This window comes from Haliotis asinina, chromosome 10, assembly GCF_037392515.1.
Source record: "Haliotis asinina isolate JCU_RB_2024 chromosome 10, JCU_Hal_asi_v2, whole genome shotgun sequence".
NCBI lineage: Eukaryota > Metazoa > Mollusca > Gastropoda > Lepetellida > Haliotidae > Haliotis > Haliotis asinina.
Window position 1 is genome coordinate 47,665,235 of NC_090289.1, and position 20,863 is coordinate 47,686,097.

At 40.6% G+C, this 20,863-nt stretch overlaps 1 protein-coding gene across 5 annotated transcripts in view; it reads left to right on the forward strand.

Moving 5' to 3' along the window:
- LOC137297896 (microtubule-actin cross-linking factor 1, isoforms 6/7-like) overlaps window positions 1-20,863 on the forward strand; it is a 100,112-nt gene that overhangs the window by 49,893 nt on the left and 29,356 nt on the right. For all 5 annotated transcript variants that reach the window (XM_067829872.1, XM_067829871.1, XM_067829875.1 and 2 more), the window contains 19 exons: window positions 712-876; window positions 1,134-1,307; window positions 1,751-1,834; window positions 4,212-5,330; window positions 6,971-7,090; window positions 7,671-7,997; window positions 8,326-8,655; window positions 8,916-9,015; window positions 9,167-9,399; window positions 9,862-10,086; window positions 11,181-11,282; window positions 11,801-11,968; window positions 12,405-12,560; window positions 12,760-12,954; window positions 13,163-13,291; window positions 14,015-14,185; window positions 14,771-14,926; window positions 15,591-15,797; window positions 16,932-17,051. In XM_067829872.1, the coding sequence (XP_067685973.1) occupies window positions 712-876; window positions 1,134-1,307; window positions 1,751-1,834; window positions 4,212-5,330; window positions 6,971-7,090; window positions 7,671-7,997; window positions 8,326-8,655; window positions 8,916-9,015; window positions 9,167-9,399; window positions 9,862-10,086; window positions 11,181-11,282; window positions 11,801-11,968; window positions 12,405-12,560; window positions 12,760-12,954; window positions 13,163-13,291; window positions 14,015-14,185; window positions 14,771-14,926; window positions 15,591-15,797; window positions 16,932-17,051 (4,281 nt within the window). The remainder of the gene's footprint in view (window positions 1-711; window positions 877-1,133; window positions 1,308-1,750; window positions 1,835-4,211; window positions 5,331-6,970; window positions 7,091-7,670; window positions 7,998-8,325; window positions 8,656-8,915; window positions 9,016-9,166; window positions 9,400-9,861; window positions 10,087-11,180; window positions 11,283-11,800; window positions 11,969-12,404; window positions 12,561-12,759; window positions 12,955-13,162; window positions 13,292-14,014; window positions 14,186-14,770; window positions 14,927-15,590; window positions 15,798-16,931; window positions 17,052-20,863) is intronic.

The window sequence follows — 20,863 nt, forward strand, 5'->3', positions numbered from 1 at the left end:
TGATTAATAACCTGCATGTGACCTTAGGGCACTTGGTTAAGCGCCAGTAGGTCACTGCACACGAGGGCGGACCTTCCGTGTCTAGTTAACGCTGCAATGCGAGTAATATAGGCCTATCTTCTCCACTTAAATTGGGATATCTCCTTACTTCATATCTTAATGTTTCCTGTCCTTTTGAACGATGTCTTACGCCAGGATTAATGTACTATAAACTACTCACTGAGGATTTCAAACCTCTCAACACAGCAATGTTCTGTATCTTGGCCGGTCTAGAAATAATATTAGCGTCCAGGAAAATCTAACGCCATTGCTACCCCTGGTGTCAAAGCATCACTCATACATTATTTGTTATCCATATGCCATATAATTTGTGTGATACTATTCTGGATGTCAAGGAAACGTACGGATTCTTACAAGTACATTACTCTCCTACACAGGTGATACATGTGCTTGACCCCACTGACTGCCTTCTGGGGCATGGTAGCAAACTAATTCTAGACTTAAGCAAGACTCCAATTAAAGGTATTCTATTAGGTCTTGCAGGCAGACTAGTGTACTGGTTAAAGTGTAAAATGAGTTCAAATCCTTAATTAGTGTCGTCTTTAAAATGTATTAATCTCGTTCTTGGTGTCCCTGTGTCATGCGACGAATATTGGTAGAAGCGGCTTAATACTCTACTCTACTGACTTACTCGCTCACTCCGTCCCCCAGGTTGTGAAGGCCGAGATTGAGGAGCGCGAGCCAGCAGTGCGGTCCGCCATTAAGCAGGCTGAGGACCTCATTGAAAACAACAAAGGTGTCAAGAAAGATGAAGGAGACCAACAGATCAAGAAACTCCGCTATAACACTGCTGACCTCAAAGTCAGGTTCGATGCTGTAAGTACTGTATGACCCTCGATACATTTCTTTCTCCTGATCTTTCATGTGAACAAGATACTTCCTTCATGTAAGTATGTGTTTTATCGCTGCATTTGAATGTTTTACAGGTTTGTGCTCAGAGTATAAGGAACTCACTGTCCATATATCTATTTTATTCAGTTTCTAAATGATATCAGAACGCAGTTTAATAACAACACTAAATTGCAGGTAAAATTAAATGTTGATATAATCCTCATTTTGAACTCTAATTTCAGGCGTCGAATGAAGCCTCCACCCGCACCAAACGTATGGATGGTATGTTCGAGGAGTTAGAACAGTTCTATAGCAAGCTTGAAAACCTGGATCAATGGATGGATGGTGCGATCGAACGCACCCAAGACTTGCAGAGTTCCAAGGGCGATGTGGAGGCACAATTCAACGCCTTTAAGGTAAATTTTAATCTTACTCTAAATCTTTCTCATTAGAACTTGCACTGAAGAAATGTATCATGCCAATGTGCTGTAGTTTTTCAACAAACAGTTGTATAAGTGTGTAATATTGTTCTTAGTCATGATACATAGTCATGATATTGATCTCGAGTATTCATTAACAATATTGATAATTTAGTCTTTTAAAAATACCTTCGAAAGTTTTTGGGTCAGCAGTGGTTGTGGTAGCAGTAGTGGTAGTAGCTGCAGTAGTGGTAGTACCTGCAGCAGCATTAGTAGCAGCAACAATAGCAAGAGCAGCTGGAGCGCCAGAAGTAACAGAAGCAGCGTAATTGATTGTGTTACCGAAATGATGTTCCTTGATGAATTACCTAGTGGTATGGCGTGTTCCGTAAACATCATCACCGTCACCCCCATCATCTTCACGTTTGTTACTTTTGCAGGCCTTTGTGGAGGAAGTAAAAGAGAAAGAGGAAGCCCTAGCAGATATCGCAAAGCTGTCGGACAGCTTCAGGGATGAGGCCCAGGTATAGTTCAGCTTGCAGGGTCGGTGAAGGGCTTAAAAGGAATAAAACATGTTAATGGGACAAAACAGACGTTATAGTCGTGTTTAAACTATCAGCGATGTAACCCTTTTAATACTTTAAAACCTTTTTTGTACGAGATGTGACCGTTGTGTTATTTGAATTAAATTATATGCATAGTATATCATCAACTTAATGAACATTGAACTATCGATTTATATAACAGAACATCTTCTATACTTTGATTTAGTAAGAACTTCAGAAGTTCGGTCTTTTACACAACTTTTAGTGTTTTGATTTAGTAAGTACCTCAGAGTTAAGGTGTGCTAAACAACTTTTAATGTTTTCATTTAGTAAGTACTTCAGAGTTAAGGTCTGCTAAACACCTTTTAGCGCTTTGATTAAATAAGTACTTCAGAGTTAAGGTCTTTTAAACAACTTTTTGTGTTTTGATTTAGTAAATAGTTCAAAGTTTGGGTATCCTTTGTGGTCTCAGTATAGAATACACAGACATTTATCTTGTTGTTTATCAACAACAGATTTGTGAATATCTGAAGTCATTCTGTCAAAGTTACAATTAAAGTTCAACCAAGTCACTCATTGTCTTCTATCAGGTCCGCGTCATGAAAACATTCGCTCGCTATAACGGAACACTGACACCAACAAACCGTTATACAACTTACACCAGTGTTTAGGGATACTTAGCTCCCTCGATATAAAGCATAACTTCTTTCTCAGTCACTATCGCTACGGGAGACATATTGCCTCATTATAGTAGCTTAATGCTGTCGAATGCATCAGTAAGCATGAAGGAGGGACCTGGACTATGTTATGTGTATATTGTCTGGGGGTCGTTGACACACACGACTTACCCCGACACATTCGGGAAATAACAGGGTGCCAACCTTAACATCAACATGTCGGATTTTGACGAGGAGGTCGAGGTATTTATATCTTCACAGCTTTATAAAGAATTTGTTTGGACCTTTTTAAGTTGGTTGATACGATAATTTACCAGTAACCCTTCTTTTACATGAATCCGACTAAAAATGAAATGTTAAAGAAATAACATTTTTTTCATTGACAGTAGCATGTGTGTTGGTGTATATGAACTTCTTTTATAGTTCGTGTTGTTATCATATGTAAAAATCTGTTTTATGTCTTTTTTGAAAGCATGTAAATAAATGTTCAGCCAAACAGGTCAGTATTTCGTGACATTGGCGTAATTATAAGAATGCAAACTCAGCTCTTTTCAGACTTGTTTACGGGCGGTATATGGAATGGTATATTGATTGTAATAGACGACGGAGATCTCCGAGTAAATAGGCTTGCGTGAAGTAATGTGTCACTTTACTATCATACCTTAAGTGGGGGGACTAAAGCAGTTAGGTCGACATGTGCACACGCCAGTTGCAATGGCCATGTGTCTGGTGCCCCAGGCCTTGATACCAGTACACAAGTATCGTTGTGTTGAGCGTAGAATATTCGTACTTACCGTTGTAAATATTGGGCCCCTGTGTATTATCTTGCAAGTGTGTCGAATCTCAAATAACTCGAACTATTATCATAGACCCCTTCACATTCATCACAGCAGTGTTTGGCAGTAATTCGAGATGTGCACATACATGTATTGCAAAATCTTGTCAAATATCTCACGGAAACTGAAAATCCATCGAACACAAAACTCTTTTTTTTCATTTCCACGCCACAAATGTTACATTCTCTTTCAAACCAAATCCGTGTCAGTTAGTTGATTCCTACAACAGTAGGTATGACCCAAATACCATTCTTACCCCAAGGTAAATGACTGTGCTGAAGTAAAACTGACTTCTTCGTACAACGAGTAGTGTAAGGAAAAAAACAGGCACAGGAGAGCACCCTGTAGCAGGGTATTGTGCACTACCTTTCATTGTTCACGGTGTTGTGGCATCGGAATGGCAAACCTTTCTTTAAACACCTGTAATGAACTAACACTTGTGTCAACAGTGAATTAACCTCAAGGCTGTGGTATTGTGAAGCAGAGTAGCTGTGTAGGGTATTACCTAGGTGATAATATACAACTCAGTGTGTCTGAAAGTGGACATATCTGTAAATGACCGTTTAATGGTACTGTATGAACGGTATTTATAGAATTAACATAGATTTTTCAAGGATATATATAACACCAGTTCTTTAGCTAAAGTTTTGTCTGTTACTGTCAGAACGTGACAGGTTCATTGTTAGGGGGCTGATAAGTGTTATCCGTTTTCTTTCTATTCCCTCATTGTTGCTGTCTGTGATTACCATTTCTTGCGCCCCTAGTCGCACCATTGGTCCACAACTGGTGTACATCAGTGCTCATTCAACCTTTCATTCAACCCGTCACTGTTCTGTTTTCAAGGATTTCGACCGCGAGGTTGACGCATACAGAAAACGGCTGCAGATCCTGCCTACAATTAACGAGGAGGCCGAGAATGGCATCCTTGATGATGAGATTGAATCAATTGAGGCAAAGTACAAGGACATATCCAGAGACTGTGCCAAGCACATGGACAGGCTTGCTTCCCTCATGAAGAACAAGAAATCCTTCGATGACCTCAATGATAGACTTACTGCCGTCTACCCAGCACTACAGGAAAAACTGATGCAAATCGAGGACAATGACTTCGGTAAAAACCCTGCTAAAGATGCCAAGGATCTTGGAGATCTGAAGGCAATTAAGGCGGATCTTATTGGACAGGAGAGAAAGTTGAAGGATCTGTCTGCAGCGGGAGAGAGGCTGGCCGCTGGATTGGCTGATGCTGGTCTCAAGACTGAGGCTAAGGGTGTTCTGGATACAGTGGATGGCCAGAGGGAAAACCATGCTGCCCTCCTAGAATGTGTCCAAGACAAGGAACATCAGCTGGATTCTGCTGTTGCCCAGCAACAGAATGTAATGAGTCGATTGGATGGTGTTGTGGATTTGATTGCAGATGCTGAGAGGGTTCTTAACACTCGTCAACCAATAAGTCTTAACAAGGACAAGTTGGCTCAACAACTGCAGGACCAGAGACTGCTGAACGCCGACCTCAGCAGCAACAAGGGTCTTATTGACCGTCTGTCCAAAGAAGCTCATGATGTCTCTGGAGCCGATGAGAAACTGTCGGACCTGACTGACAGGATTGAAGACCTGGAGAGGAAGGCTAACATGAGAACCCAAGAGCTGGAAGATGTGTCAAGCGGAATAAATGACTTCGAGAACAAGATGTCTGACATTGACTACTGGCTGGACGAATCAATTATGTCCCTGAAAAATAAACCAAAAGGAGCTACACAGAAGGCAATTAAGGCGAAGGTCGACGCCCTGTATAAGGAGAAGCAGGAGCGAGAGGAAGAAATGGAAGGTCTGAGAGACGCCTGTAGACGCCTGATGGATGACGACAGAGTCACGGATGAGTACGCCATGAAGGAATGTTTGGGTGCTGTGGAGACAAAGTGGCATGACCTCACAGAACTGCTCGTGCAGCAGGTGTCTCTCGAGGTAGGTTATAAATTTCCTTGATCTCTGCCCTACATTTGTCCTTGTATAACATGTGGGTCAAGATGTGTAAGGCAATTCGCTTACAGAGTTGCCTACCTTGCCCACGTCAGAATCCTACGATGGTTGTTCTCTACTATTATCTTTAGAGATTTGTCAGTACAGTAAATGATAAACGTCCGAAATCTTCACTTCGAGCAAAACCTTCTTTATAAGCCGACAGCTCGGAAATAACTGGAATACTGCTCCGAGCGGAGTTAACCCTAACCAGTTGATTCACTTACCCTTTATACATAGTGAACTTTATACATACCCTTTATACATAGTGAACGTTATGCATAGCTTTTATACAGTGAACTGTATACATAGCCTTTATACTTAGTGAACTTTATACATATCCTTTATACCTAGTGAACTTTATACATACCCGTTATACACAGTAAAGTTTATAATACCCTTTATACATAGTGAACTGTATACATAGCCTTTATACATAGCGAACTGTATACATAGCCTTTATACATAGTGAACTGTATACATATCCCTTATGCATAGTGAACTGCATACATACCCTTTATACTATGTGAACTTTATACATACCCTTTATACTTAGTGAACTTGTGATATGTTTTTAGAAAACGTGCGTGATACAAATATGGCGACCTTGTAAAATGTTTACTGACAGAAAGAAACAAGAGACGTAATAAACATTTTCCTCATCATTTACTTCACTGATTCCCTTATGTCACCAGTACAAAGTTTTCCACTCTCGTTTTTGTTTGACGAGACATTCTGTGGATCGTTGAAAACACTTCAGAAGAATAAATGGTTCAGATGGTCCAAGCACATTACCTTGCAACATGTCTGATAGACTGCTCCTGGCACAAAGTGATGGTTGTGGACAGTTACTCCGTCTAATATAGGCCAAAGTTATCACATATACTGTTGTTTTATTCCCTTATTAACAAATATCTAAGATTGTTAATACCAATGAAGAGTCTCTAACGGTCAGCATGTGCTGCCTCGATTGAACCATTGCGTTTAAGTGGGGGTCGGCTTTAACAAATACGTACAAGGCATTATGCATATTCAAACCATTCCTAATCAATGATCTCACTTTTCCTCAAATCGATTACAAGTCATAACGGGACTATAAATTGTATTTACTGACTATTCTAAATGGAAGAATCCATTATTAAACTAAAGAATGGCCATTGATTTCTTTTACATGCTCCGAGTACACTAGAGTTGATCGATAGTGAAACTCGAACTAGAGCTGAGTGCGTTCATGGAGGGTGTAGCTTTGTGTCAGTAATGACGCGAGTTCCTGGAAAAGTCAGTGTTTTAAAATGTTCCCTAATAATATAGATGGCGTTATTAGAAGTGCCCTCTCCAAACGTGTGCTGAATGATTTATTTGTTTATGGCGATGAAAGAAAATTGGTGAGTGAAAAATCGAATGTGTTTCAATCGTTTCTGGCAACAAACGCTCTTCCATATATCACAACGTCTTACCAATTGTTAGTCGACATGTGGTGCAATTGCACAAATTGTTTTCTGCAATGTATTTCCTTTCTGTTCAAGTATTTACTCATTTTATATGTATTCGTTTGTTATATGTGGTATGGGTTATCTCCCTTTCAGGCTCTATCGGAGATTGACGGCATGTTAAAGTATCTGGACAAAGCAGAGAACGAGATTAATACAGCGGAACCAATCAGCGTTGACCCCGAGACGCTTAGTGTTCAGTTGCGTGATCACAATGTAAGTTACTTTCTGTCTCTTTTACAATATATTCTATATTAACCCATAATCCTGAAATGATGTTTACTCACTTCCGAGCAAATGGTCATCAACACTATGGGTTATGTACCTCAAGTACAATGACAATCAGCTGTAGCTTACCAGTGGTCTCAGATAGCCCATCCTTGTTCGCAGATGCGACTAGCGGTATAAGGGGTTAGCCTCGGTGACTTACTTGTTGCCTACTCGTTGCATGTTATCGTTTACCAATTGCAGAGGAACATGCTCATGATCTCATTCACTGACCAGATTCGATTTTTAGCAGACAATCGTCCTTAAGTGGACTATTGTCCCCTGAGAGAACAAAATATTGGAAAAATCATAATCTGTAATAAATAGTTTATATAGGGGTGGGGGTAGATTAGTAGTCAGACGGAATGGATGATCTCGTTGTACTTAATCACAAATGGCACAGTTCGTAAAGCGTAAATCTTTCTGTTTGTTTTTACCAGCACATACCTTCACATCAATACTTTCCTGCATTAGCGAATGAGATATAAATGGATACTTACAATTGATAATCGTGTTGTCTCACGTGCAGGCCTTCAACGACGACTTGATGCAGAAGCGTAACGCTGTCAAGGACATCATCAACAAATGTAACCGCATGCTGCGGGAGACGACCAATGAACAGACAGATGAGATCAAGAGTCGACTGGACAGTATCAAAACCCAGGCTGACATCGTATGTCAGCTGAGCGCTGATAGGCTGCAGCAGTTGGAGGCTGCGCACCCTCTAGCCTCGCATTACAGTGAAAACCAAAACGAGGTCCAGGCATGGCTGGACGAAATGGAAGCGGAACTGAAGGCGCAAGGCAAGCCGGGAGAAAGTCTGGAACAAGTCAGGAAGCAATACGAAAACTTAAAGGTAGCTTTTCATTTATGTTCCAACATTTACGAGTTATTTTAAATGAATTTAAAGGCATTAGACGCATGGAAAATTTATTTTCGGCAACCATATTTGCGACTAACGGGATCGGATGGTCAGGCTTGCTGACTTGCTTGACACATGTCATCGTATCCCAACTGCCAAGATCGATGCTCATGATGTTGATCACCGGATGGTAGAGACTCGATTATTTTACAGACCGTCGCCATATGGTATCACTTTAAACAACAGACAAAACAAAATGTTGTTAAGTCAGTTAATAAAATTGCTGGTTGTAGAGTTACGCAAACCATGAATTATGTTCCAGAGTACACAGCAGATCATTGATGACCACAAGCCTTACATTGACGATCTCAACTCCACTGGCCTGGAGTTGATGGACTTGTGTGGCGATGGCGATGCCACAGACATTCATAATAAACTCCTTAGCATCAACGAGAGGTATGAAAACGTGAAGAACCAGGCCAGACAGAAGGCCAGGGAGCTGAACGACTCCAAGAAGAAATTGACACAGGAGGTGTCAGACACACTAGACAATCTGGTGGAGGAGCTGGCTGCCCTGAAGAGCTCTGTGGCAAATGCTGACCCCATCCCTGCCACACCCGACAAACTCAAGAACGACATCGATGAAAACAGAGTATGTATACTAGTCAAATCCAGGAACCCTAACCTCAAAGCTTTCTTAGCATTAGGTCGTTCGTAAGCCAACTGTGTGGTAGAGAGTTACCTTAGGTTGTAAAATTGTGAATTGGACTCTATATCTTAGGATCAGAATCTGTATATCAAGCAGTAAATATGTTGATGCCTCATAACTAAAGCAGTATTTAATGGACACAGATGTCCCGTTTTCCATGATGAAAATCCTATGGTTTACCACTGTAATATTACCTGTTTCAGGCTGTGCTGGAAGATCTAGAGAGGCAGAAGCCATATAAGGCGAAGGCTGAAGAGATTGCCAAGAATGTCTCCGCCCATGGAATCGAGGATCCCTCAGAAAGTGAGTTTATGTTCATTCTGATTGGTTGTTGAGTGCATATCGATGAAAATGAAACCGGGCAAACCGCGTAATAATGCTGAATTATGTGATTTCTTCAAAAACAAGTGATGTGCTCATCGTTTGATGCATGATTTCTTCCCATTTTTTTCAGTCGAAGATGTGAAAGCGAAGGTCGCTGAGATCAACAATATGTTTGTGGAGGTTGGCCAAGAAGCTCAGGCTCGTGACAAGAATCTTACTAAGGCGCTTCATGCCTCCGAGAAGTTCCATGACCTCTGCAGTGACGTCATGTCCGGTTTGCGCGACCTGAAGGACAGTTTGTATTCTCAGGAGCCGCCAGGAGTAGACGCAGCTACCATCAAAGAACAACAGAATGAACTTAGTGTAAGTGAAGCCGGTAATTTGTGAGTGAATAAGAGGTTGAATGAGTGAGTGTAAGCGAAAGACTTAGAAAAAAGTGAGAGTCAGAGCTGTAGAATTCAGAAAGAGGCTGCCATTGTCACATTCAAAGTGCCATTGAAACTTGAAGATTGGCAGAATCGGTAGTATTAATATAACGAACCATTCATTCAGAATGTCGCTGATGATGAACCCGTGACGATCTGGGTTAAAATCATCAACAGCCCACGCTTGTCATAAGGAGCTACTACCAGGGCTGGGTGGTCAATCTCGCTGACTTGGTTGGCACATGTCACTGTATTTCAACTGCGTAGATCGGTGCTCAGTCAGTGACTGAAATACCTTTAGAGTGCCGTTTTAAAGCTGGACTAACTTCATAAAGTTAGTCACAAAAGCTAACATATGTATGACAGCTATGCTGTACATTGGTTCTGCATCCTTGTTCAGGGCATCAAAAAGGAGATGGAGAAGGCTCGGGAACTGATGGGCGAGTGTTCCCAGATCGGGGACGAGTTGTGTTCCCTGTGTGGGGACCCCGGCCGGATTGAGGTTCAGAAGCAGATGGAGGATCTTGTCAACCTGGCTGATGACGTCAACGACATGGTCAAAGACAGAGGCGAGGAACTTCGTCACGCCTTCCAACATGCAGACAAATTCTCCCATCTCTTAGACGTAAGCTTTGAATAATATTCTCTCAGTCGATCTCCAGTGTATTTCACAAAGATTCCAATGATGATTGAACTGTTTTTGTAAATGAACATTAATACATTTGTAACATAATAACATTGATATACTGAAAACAACCGTACTCTTATCGTATCACATAATGATATATCGTTCAATGAAAAGTATGTATTTGAAATGTAGTATTGCATATTCTTGCTCTGTGAGAATGCCACTTCTCTCTAGACGAATACATCAAAGCAAATCTATTGCCATCGTTTGTCTGTAATGTTTCGTTGAATTTTTCACATAAATAAGACATTAATAAGATCCTAAATAACATTTAAATGTGTTTACTTTGTCGCCAGTATAATAGAGTAAGTATAAGTGTCGTCACATGACTGTTTAGTCTATCTTTCTTTGTCCGTAATTCCCTTCTAAGTGATGTAGGGTTTGAATATTTGTCTCCATGAAATAATAGTTAACATGTTGTCAATAGATTTCTATTTCCTTATTTCCAGTAGGCAATAGCATATTTTTGCGATGATAACCATTAGCTTTGTTATGGCTTTTTATATAGTTTCCTTTTCATTTTGTTGATAGTGTTTTGCATTACATGTTTGTTCTTATGGATTATCACTGTCCTGTTCTCAGCTGCACTGTATTTATTGTTCACTTATATATTTCTTTTTCTTGTTTGTTTGTTTTCTCTTATTGTCGACGTCCTACAAAGAATAAATATCTCCCATTTTTTAATCTTTATTACAAGGGTAAAGGTTTTACTTACAGAGTCATAACGGTCTTTTTTACCTTTTCAATACCCTTCTTTTTTATCCTAAACATTTGGTATCAGTTTTCATAAAGCTTATTTTTCAATACGTCTATTGAGGGAAGCTTAATTAGTATAAGCGGGGGAATAACATTAAAGTAACATTGTGCCTTGTAGTTGATTTGGTTTCTCATGGTAACCATTAACTCGCTGACACAGCAGTTTTAATTCAGTTGCATTCTCACCATGTTGATTGACAGGGATACATGTTACACAGGCGATACATTCGGCATGTCACTATTCTTACCACTGGTATGTTGCTGTCGTGTTGCAGTCGGTGATGTCGTGGTTGCCGCTGTCAGAACACAAGCTTGCTGGCATGAGGTCACCCTCCAGTGACCCAAAAACACTTGTCGAGCAGATTGAAGAACTGAAGGTGAGGCAGGCATTGAAATGAACCGCATAGTGCTTGAACGAGCGAATGAGATAGTTTAGTTTTACCCTGTCTTTAGCAATATTCCAGCAATATCACGACGGGGACACCAGAAATTGGTTTCACAAACCGTGCCCATGAAAAGAAGCGAATCCGGGCTTTAGGTTGGACGAGTAAACGCCTTAATCACTAGGCTACTCTGCTGGTTGACGAAGAATCAATGTCGGTTGGTTTGACGTTGTTGGTTTCGACGTTGTTTGTTTGACATCAGATTGTTGTCAACCGTCCCGAAATGGCTCGAATATTCCTGATTCTTTGGTAACCAGGTAGGTTAAACGTTCACCTCGCCAAATATTCGTGATCGAATAAAAGGAATCCGGAATTTCCGTTGCCTGGAGCCCGATCTCAATCATGTAACCGTAAGGTCACGTAAAACACAAACTGCTGCTTCACTTCTGCCATTTACCACACCGACCCACTAACGGACTGAAGATAATTTGCATATGTTTTCCTTTCTGTAGTTGTTCAAGTCGCAGACCCATCCCCACATCGTGGATATGCAGCAACTCAACCAGCAGCTTGCTGCGCTCAAAGACGTGTCCCCGGTGGCAGCGGAGTCGTTGTTGCGGCCGGTGCAAGAGGCGAATGAGAAATGGAACGACATCATCAGAGGCATTGGTGACAGGGAGGTAAGTCGTTATAGTCGTCTAGGATGCAACAATACCCTCTCAACACGTTTCATGTGGTGTGACATAAGTCAGAAAACCAGATAAAAGAACCTGGGAACATTCAAGCATCCCTTTGATATTTTCCAGTTTTCGTTATCTGCTGTGAATAACACTGTTAGAGGAGATCTTCAAATAAATATAAAAAAAATATTTCACTTTGTAGATATCGAATGCTAAATATTACAGGTGGAGCCAAACGTTCTGTTTTCAAAACAGATGATATGTAAATGTGCTGCATGCCTTGTTTCCGATTAACAATTGTTCATTCGCAAACCATATGCTGCTAAGAAAACATTGTTGCATGTGGTCCTCACAGATTTGATTACTTTCATCATTTTTTAGTTGTGGACAATTTTAGTAACGTCGTTAACGGTTTCAATGTATTTTATCAATGTAGGCCAAGTTGAACGACATGCAGGTCAAGGTCGGTGAGGTGGACAAGGCCATGTCAGGGGTCATGACGTCACTAGATGCAGTGCAGAAGGATCTGGAACCCCTAGAACACATTAAGGGAGACCCCAAATTCTTGGAAACGCACATGCGCAAACTACAGGTATGTGTCAGGTTACGTGAACGATGAATACATGCATGTATATATATATATATATATATATATATTCATAACATCTCTGATCACATTGCATAACTTTTTAATACCACATGCTCAACCTAGATGCCAATACTGACACGTCAACAAAGACAGTAATCACAGTATTTTTTCTGCATTTGTCAAGCAAACATTTTTGTTCCAGCTTTTGCAAGCCGATCTACGGAATCAAGAAAAGACGTGCCGAAAGTTAAACAAAGCAGTTCAAGAGATCGTCGCACGCACAGACGGCGGTGACACGGCCTTGACACACAAATGTGACGACATGAACGAGCTTCTTCGCGCCACACAAGCCAATGCTAAAGACAAAGAAAATAAACTGCAGGAAACTCTAAGACAGGTGGGAAGTCACTAACATGCACATTAAACGAGCCTTTTGTTCATAATTACGTAATTATTAATGGTTGAAAATTTTGTTTTTGGGTGTAAAACTAAAGCCAAAACTGCTTATGTTTCTAAGGGTAAATTGAAAATCAAAAACATTGGAATTAAAAATGATGTGACCTTGCATAATGATGAAATTTTAACATGAATCCTTGGTGTTGCAGGTCAAGAAATATCTTGGTAATCTTGACGACATGCTACAATGGGTGAATGATTTCCGAGCTGAGTTGAAGACAAACGCCCCCTTCGGTGCTCTTCCGGAAACAGCAGAAAAACAGTACCAGAAGTTCCTGGTACGAATAGCTTGTGCATTGGAGACGATACATGAATTAATAGAAGTTGCTAAGTAACTCCTTGATTGAGAGAAAGTTTCACATCATACATTACAACTGATATTACTTTAAAATATTTGAAAGTCAGGTCAATGTCAGCTGGACGGGAACTGTTTAAAAATATCGAATAGCGATTTTTAGTGTGTCGTGAAACTGAAACTCAAGGTGGTCCTTCATGAATAAACGCATTACCATACGAGAACTTGTTGAATCACCGCCGTGAATTACAAAGAACCAGTACTTTCTTATGACATGTTTATTTCGTGAAGGTAATAGAAACTGTTAAGATTCTTGTTCAGTCCAGGTGTCAGAAAAATGGGTGCTTTCATGGGGATAGCAGAGACGGAATAATACTTGAAAATACGTACTTACTGTTATCCGTAAAGAATGTAAAACAAGAGTGAATACATAGTCAAAGCCATGGAGATTTGTTATATGGCATATAAACCATATGTGTCTTGATAGTGTCTCTCTACAGTCTTGTTTTTAACATGCAAGCCTTTGGGGAACCGAAATCAAGTTACGCAACTTCATTGTTGATTATTCATATCATTGAACAGCTATTGATGTGTCGGCACTGCAGTCCGTTTGGGGGAATCATGTATATAGAATATGATAACTTAAGAAATAGCGATTTTACAAGCGTAGCTTGTGTCAGTTTTTACAACATCTGTGTTCTTCCAGGAGCGCTGCGGTGAGATGGACGGGCGCGAGAAGGCGGTTCAGAACCTGCTGACCTCAGGTCAAGACATGGTGGAGAAGTGCCGTCCAGAAGATGTCAGTGTCATTGCAGAAAAACTAAAGAAACTCAGAGATAGATGGCAGGATACGAAAAACAGAGCCAGCAAGAGAAAGGTGTGTATGCATAATGGATTGGGCGGTAGCGATTCATCGATCTATCAATGCATTGCAATTGGTGCATCTCCTATAGCATTTCATGGATCATTGAAACGAAAAACTATCGATGTATCGATAGTATATGTGACTTTCGAGGGTTAAGTACTTAACCTCCATTGATAAATGCGCAGCGCAAAATACAGAAAGTTCAAGTTTAGTTCTCTCTTTGATTTAGAGTACACCCGCCCCTATTACCCCCAAAACAAGCTTGATTTGGGCTGCAAGTCTCTTGCCAGTTATTGAAAGAGACTGAAACTACTTCACCTTTTTTTCATTTCATATAAACTATACATTCATTCATTTGCAATTAGACAAATCAAGGAGAAACACTATTGCAATAGTTGGTCGTGATAGAATATCGCATTAGTTGTTTTCCCCTCCAGAACAACCCCGAATAATGAGTGTAAACAAGTAGATAAACACTTCTCTCCATAATAATTATAAATATTAATAATACAAACTCACTATCTCATGCTGTTTGGAATTTAATCAAAATTAGGTGATCAGCAATTGATGTAAAGGACATCTTTCTTCTTGTTGCAGGACAAAATGGAGGAGCATATCCGTAATGTCGGAGAGTTCAATAATACGCTCAAGGCTTTCACTGATTGGCTGAACAATGCTGAGATCTCAATGCGAGGCTTCAAGTATCCCAGCAAGCTCGTGGAAAAGGTCACGCGTCAAATTGAGGAGCATAACGTAAGACTTACGTCTATACGCCTGAATGTGAAGCCTTTGTTTGGATATTCAGTGTTCTATTTATTTAAAGCCACGTCTCGTTCATTTTTTGCGTGTGCGTGTGCGTGTGCGTGTGCGTGTGCGTGTTTCATTTAGATGTTGTGGAAATGTTTTAGGACATTGTTGCTGTTCACATGATAGCTAATGCATGGATATGTCAACTATAGATTACATACAAAATACGATGTTATCACAATGCCGTCATATATCTGAAATACTGCCGAGAGCACCGTTAAATAACGGACCCTGAAAAGATTCGAATACGCATTGATCTTCAGCAGCCCATGTTAGTCGAGAGGCGACTAATGGAATTGCAGATCAGGTTCGTTGACTTAGTTGACACGTCATTGCGCAGATCGATGTTCATGCTGTCAATCACTGGATTGCCTGGTCCAGCCTGAGTGAACAACTAAAACGAGATATTAACTTTCATAACTTCTTAAATGGTGGCATATTTTATACGGTTGGTGGATTGCTTGTGGCACTGAAGACCGAATTTCGATGCCGCTTTCCTTACAATATGTGAGGCCGTTTTCTTGTGTTCAGTAAAATATCTGAAATATTGATAAAGGAGGGTAAAGCCCAACTCACTCACTACAACATACCGACCAACCTCTCACACTAGGTGCTGAAGGCGGACCTAGAAGCCCAGGCAGAGAAGATGTTGACGCTAGACCGAACTGGAACCTACCTCAAGTACTTTGGTAGAAAACAGGACACCATTTACATCAAAAACTTGTTGGTTGGAATCCGTCTGAGATGGAAAAAACTGCTGCGGCGAACCGACGAGAGAGGACGCTTGTTGCAGCAGGCTTACAAAGAGGATAAGAGGGTGGGTTACGTGATTATGTATGACGCTGAATCTAAGGGTAGTTTCTGGAGAGTTTACTGACAAAATGATTTTATGAATGCATGAATTGCTTAGATGCCGGGTTACTTTGCGAGGATGGTCACTCTTGATGTTCAGCTGGCATTGTTTAAAGCTTATAAGTCATATCCTTCGTAGATGTTTGACGTTGTTTATGCATGGGATTGATGGTATTTCGCTGAGAATAACTGATGGACATCATGAATGATTTGGATATGTACGATGAATATCAAGTCTTGTTTATTGTGAGACTTATGAATATGACAAATGTTTGTGGCATATTCTGGCTTATGTTTTTAAACAAAAATGGTTCATGAAGTGCACAGCGCCGAGGTTTTTCTTCCATAAACCAGTGTGTGGCGTGTTCTGAATATTGTACATCGATGTATTCTGAGTGCAGCTGTTGTCAGTATATATGCATCTCTATAGTTAATTGATAGTGTCAAGATTCATCTTTCAAGGTCGTGGATGTTCTAATATGACATATTTATCAGCCTTTGTGTATGAGCTTCAGCTTCTTGTTGTTGGCAGTTTTCTTTTCTTTATCGTTGTTAATTAATGATTCAAATATAAAGAAAATATTTTTGTCGCAAAGCTTTCTTTAAATATATCCATGCCTTCTCGGGTGGCCAGGTGCCCATTATCAGCCCCTTTGGTGTATCTGGTAACGATGTTATTTATTTTACTTTTGGTATAGCTCTTATACTATTCAAAGAAAACAACATTCACTCATATACCACTAAGCTCTGATGTTGCATTAAACTAGACCATCTTGCAGTCCGAATGAGTGGATGGTGATGCTTTCTGATGTTTGGGAGATAGATTTCATATTGCATTAATGCAGCGGTGATTTGTTTGATGAAATATTTATTACAGTCGGTTATGCATCGCAAAATAATAGTTAGGATTTTGAATATTGCTGACCTATATGGATGAAAGAGTCAAAATAGGAGCTGGATATGTTGGAATCGTTTACAAATGTGTCCTCCGTGTTCCTTTCTATGGTAATCTTTATTAGATTAGTATTATCAGTATTAAATAGACTCAGTCTCTCAGTGAGTATCAAAGTAAAACGATGTGGGTGTGTTTGTTTCTCAGTTCCACGATGCCTGGAGGAGTTTGCTGGACTGGCTTGAAGACAGTTCACGGATGTTGAACAAGTTCATGGCCACAACAAAAAATCCATCGGCAACTAAGTCAGACATCGATGAGCTCAAGGTAAGACTCTTCATGAGGCGTCCAGCTACCCATGGACATCTTCTTTGGGAAGGGATTTACATGACTTCCATTTTTGACCACAAACACTCACTTGCCTTAGGAAGATATCACTACAGTGATTATAACGTTGTGTGAATCGTCAAAATGTTATGTTTGGACACTTCAATGCCAGTATGCAAGCAAACGAAACAGTAGTAGAAATATTAAGGTTAACATCACCAGGTAGTAACCTGACTTGATTAACAGAGAATCGTATTCAGTCGGCTAAAATAGCCAAAATAGTCAAAGTAGCCTCGGTCCTGATGTGAATGAATGGGTGAAGATCGGCGATGACACCACTTGACAAATATTTGAAGGTCAAGGTTATAGTCAAGGTCACAATAAACATGGTCTGATGTCTTCCTGTCCAATGCAAGAAAGTATGTCTCTTGTCGAATAGGTCACAGAAGACTACATTTTCATATAACAATTCCACATGATGGTGCCCCACACAAGACATCATTGGAAATGGTTTGTCGGTTTTGATGAAGTCTTTAGCAACACATTGTAGGGTTAAACACACACAGTAATAACAACTCACGTTCCATTGATACTCTGGCCCTTGGATCCGGTGTTTGTTGGCAGTGTTCCATGCAATGCAATAATCCTGAATCAAGTTCCCTATGCTTGGTTTATCCACGCGAAAATAGTGATATATCGTGATGACAGTAAATGTGTGTTAGTGCCTTTAAACACGGCTGTTCGAGGAACATTACAGATATGTATGACGTATCATCACCTGTCGTTGTCGAACCAATGTTTTATATCGCCCTCTGCGTGTCCATTAATCCCGGATGCCCATAAAGCGTCGGTGAAGGACAGTTTGATATGTTATACCTGTCACTCATGGCACAGTAGTCGGTGGTGTAAGTTAAGATGAGATTTTAGTGCGCCTCTTTCCAGTGTCCCCTCCCCCACCTCCCCCCCCCCCCCCTCTCCCAACATACCCGATTGTACTACCTGGACTGATCACATAAATGTCTCTAAATCGGTCAGACTAACCTCAGTGTCTCAAAATATATTTTTTGATATGCGTGAACAGCTCCGTTTAAGATTAAGACTCAGGGATTGTGACTTATGATATAGACTGTGAAGCGGGGCCCATTTTCTAATATTAAATATGTGAACGAACATCAATCAGTTTAGATTATTGAGAACTTCGTTGAATCATAGAATTGGAAGTTGACCATGCACGTTTCGTCCTGATATCGTGTCTGTGTTTGTCAGCACCGGTTCCTGGGTTTCACGAATCTGGTAACTTTAGAGACCTGCAAGACTTTAGGCATTCCTCATCTGAGCTGACTCTTTCATGTATGACCATATCTTTAAAAAACACATTGTTAAAACCCATTCACTCACTCACTCACTTGCATGATTTATCAGTGCGGTGAACGGATGCAGTAACGTATTTATTACTGTCAAACTGTACATTAATGTACGATTTTCCACAATAATACAATTTCTCCCACGCATATAAATTCTGAGGCAATTTTCCCAAATCATCTTTCCTGGTCGGTTAAGTTTCGTGGGTCATGTGAATCTGTCTGTTTAAAGACCTTGTTGGAGCAGAAAATTGGCCACATGAGACGTTGAGTGGTCAGTGGAGCATGCCCTGATCTGTCCCTCAAGAAACGCCTCTTGTCCCTGAATTTTAAGCCATGGTCAGTCATGTGAAACGGAGATAAGTTTACGAAGTGTGTAAGTCTAAACCAGTCACTTCGCCTGATATCGCCAAGGTCAACGGTCGGTGAACAGTGAGAATAATAGAGCCATTGTCAGTTACATGATTTGCATAAAGGGTGCATTGCGGTGCTATGTGGAGACTGAACAAATATCCCGACCATGAGAGATGCTCATCCAATTACCTGCCCCTTCTTGTACTAACAAGTATGTTCCGCAACAACTCATTTAAAGATATTATGTCAAAGTCAGTGAATGAATAAAAGGTGTTGCCAGGTAACAAATTCCTCTTAAAATGTGAAATAGCGGTGGTATTATGTGCGAGAGATCGCGAGATTGGGCTTTGTACTCGTGAGCGTCTGCATCAACTGTTGCCGCCGAACGGCAAGATGGATAAAATCTGCTTGGGCTCTTTTCAAACTAAACCCTTGTCTATTGCAGTCGACAAGGAGCGTGCTGTAGTGTATTTGCTAGGAAGCGCATATTCTGTGTCAAAAGTATAATCTCTCAATAATTTCATTTGTTTGATCAACTGGTTTCATTCTCAGAGAACAAAGCGGATATTATCTACTCTTTCCACTTGAGTGAACAGCGATCAATTACATAAACAAACTATCATAGTTGACAGTTCAAATGACACAGACTGTAAACGGTAACCTTATATAATGTTTAAGACCTCCAAGTCTCCATGATACGCATGCCCAGTAGTGGGTGACATTTTTATCGGTTTATCCATCGAGCCGCTTTGGATGAGCCAGGTAACCTGCTGTCGCTTCAGGCGAGGGCGACATGTAGCTAAGTCACTGTGGCCGGCTCCACACACAGTAAACACGACATCTCGAAGATCTCAAACTTCGGATTAACGCTGTCTGCAAAAGGTATGACCCCGAATTTTCTTTCAGTTCAGCTATTTTCTGTCGTCTGCTTCACTTTCACAACGTTTGCCAGTGTCGTCTGCTCACCATCCTTCAAATCTGTGACATACGGTCTGGGTTGTTCATACCTGAGTGTTTACTCCAGAAAAAGGGTGTCACATTATATGGGAGAGGAGTCCTTTGCTCTTTTGTGAACGACATTCCACAAGTCCCTCTGGCTATTGTGCTGGGAACGATGCCCGTGTGTAAATAAGGATTTATCACCGAGGATGCTTTAAGCATAAAGGTAGAGTCAGAGAAAATATGGCCGTCAGTGACAGACCCTGCATGGATACACTTCTTTAAAGGGCGATGTTTTCATTTGGAACTTGTACGTGTGAATTCAGAGGACGGATTAATGTGCTGAATCGGATCTGATATCTTCAGACGCGAGGACCTTGTATTCAGGGTTGGAGGTGTTGTATCGCGTAGTATTGCGGAAGGGTTTTAGAAACTGATGGTTCAGCATCCTTGATGGCTTACATTCTTTAAGGCGTGGTGTAGACTTCATTTTCTGTTTCAACTCCGATGCCCTCAAACCATTTGATGCTCAGTACAAACTGTATTAGCCCCTAAAGGTTGAACTCCTGTCCGTGACATCCATAGCTTACCACGTCTTACTGTTTCAGGAGTAGGTTATAAATAACTGTGCAGTATTTCAATGTTTTGTCTTTAAATGGACAAGATGCAAACTTCAGAAAAATGCAGCACTTGGGAATACTCCAAAATCACATGTACTTATACCTTACTGGTTGTGATGAGAACTGAATAATGTTCAACTTTAAACATGGAACAATTTTAAGACACCATGTCGATTATATACAAAGTATCAGAGCAGAATACTCTGGTGAACTCAGTAATCATCAAAATACACCCTTTATGCCCCGGGTGGAGGAATGTCGGTTCATGTTCTACATGAATGAGCACACCATGTAGTCTTGACAGGCTGGTGTATCTAAGGGTTGTTTTCCATCAATGCTCTCTGATACTGACCTATGGCTTAAATGACTTCGGTCCATTCATTCAACAGTTATCGTAAATAATAAATAATTGCTATACGCATTGGGGTTATATTATATTTTATTATAGTTTCCGCTAGGCTGTAAGAAGTATTTGAAATATCTTTGGGACCCCAGAAACGTCATGACGGTTTGCTATATTTATGCGGAACAGATTCTT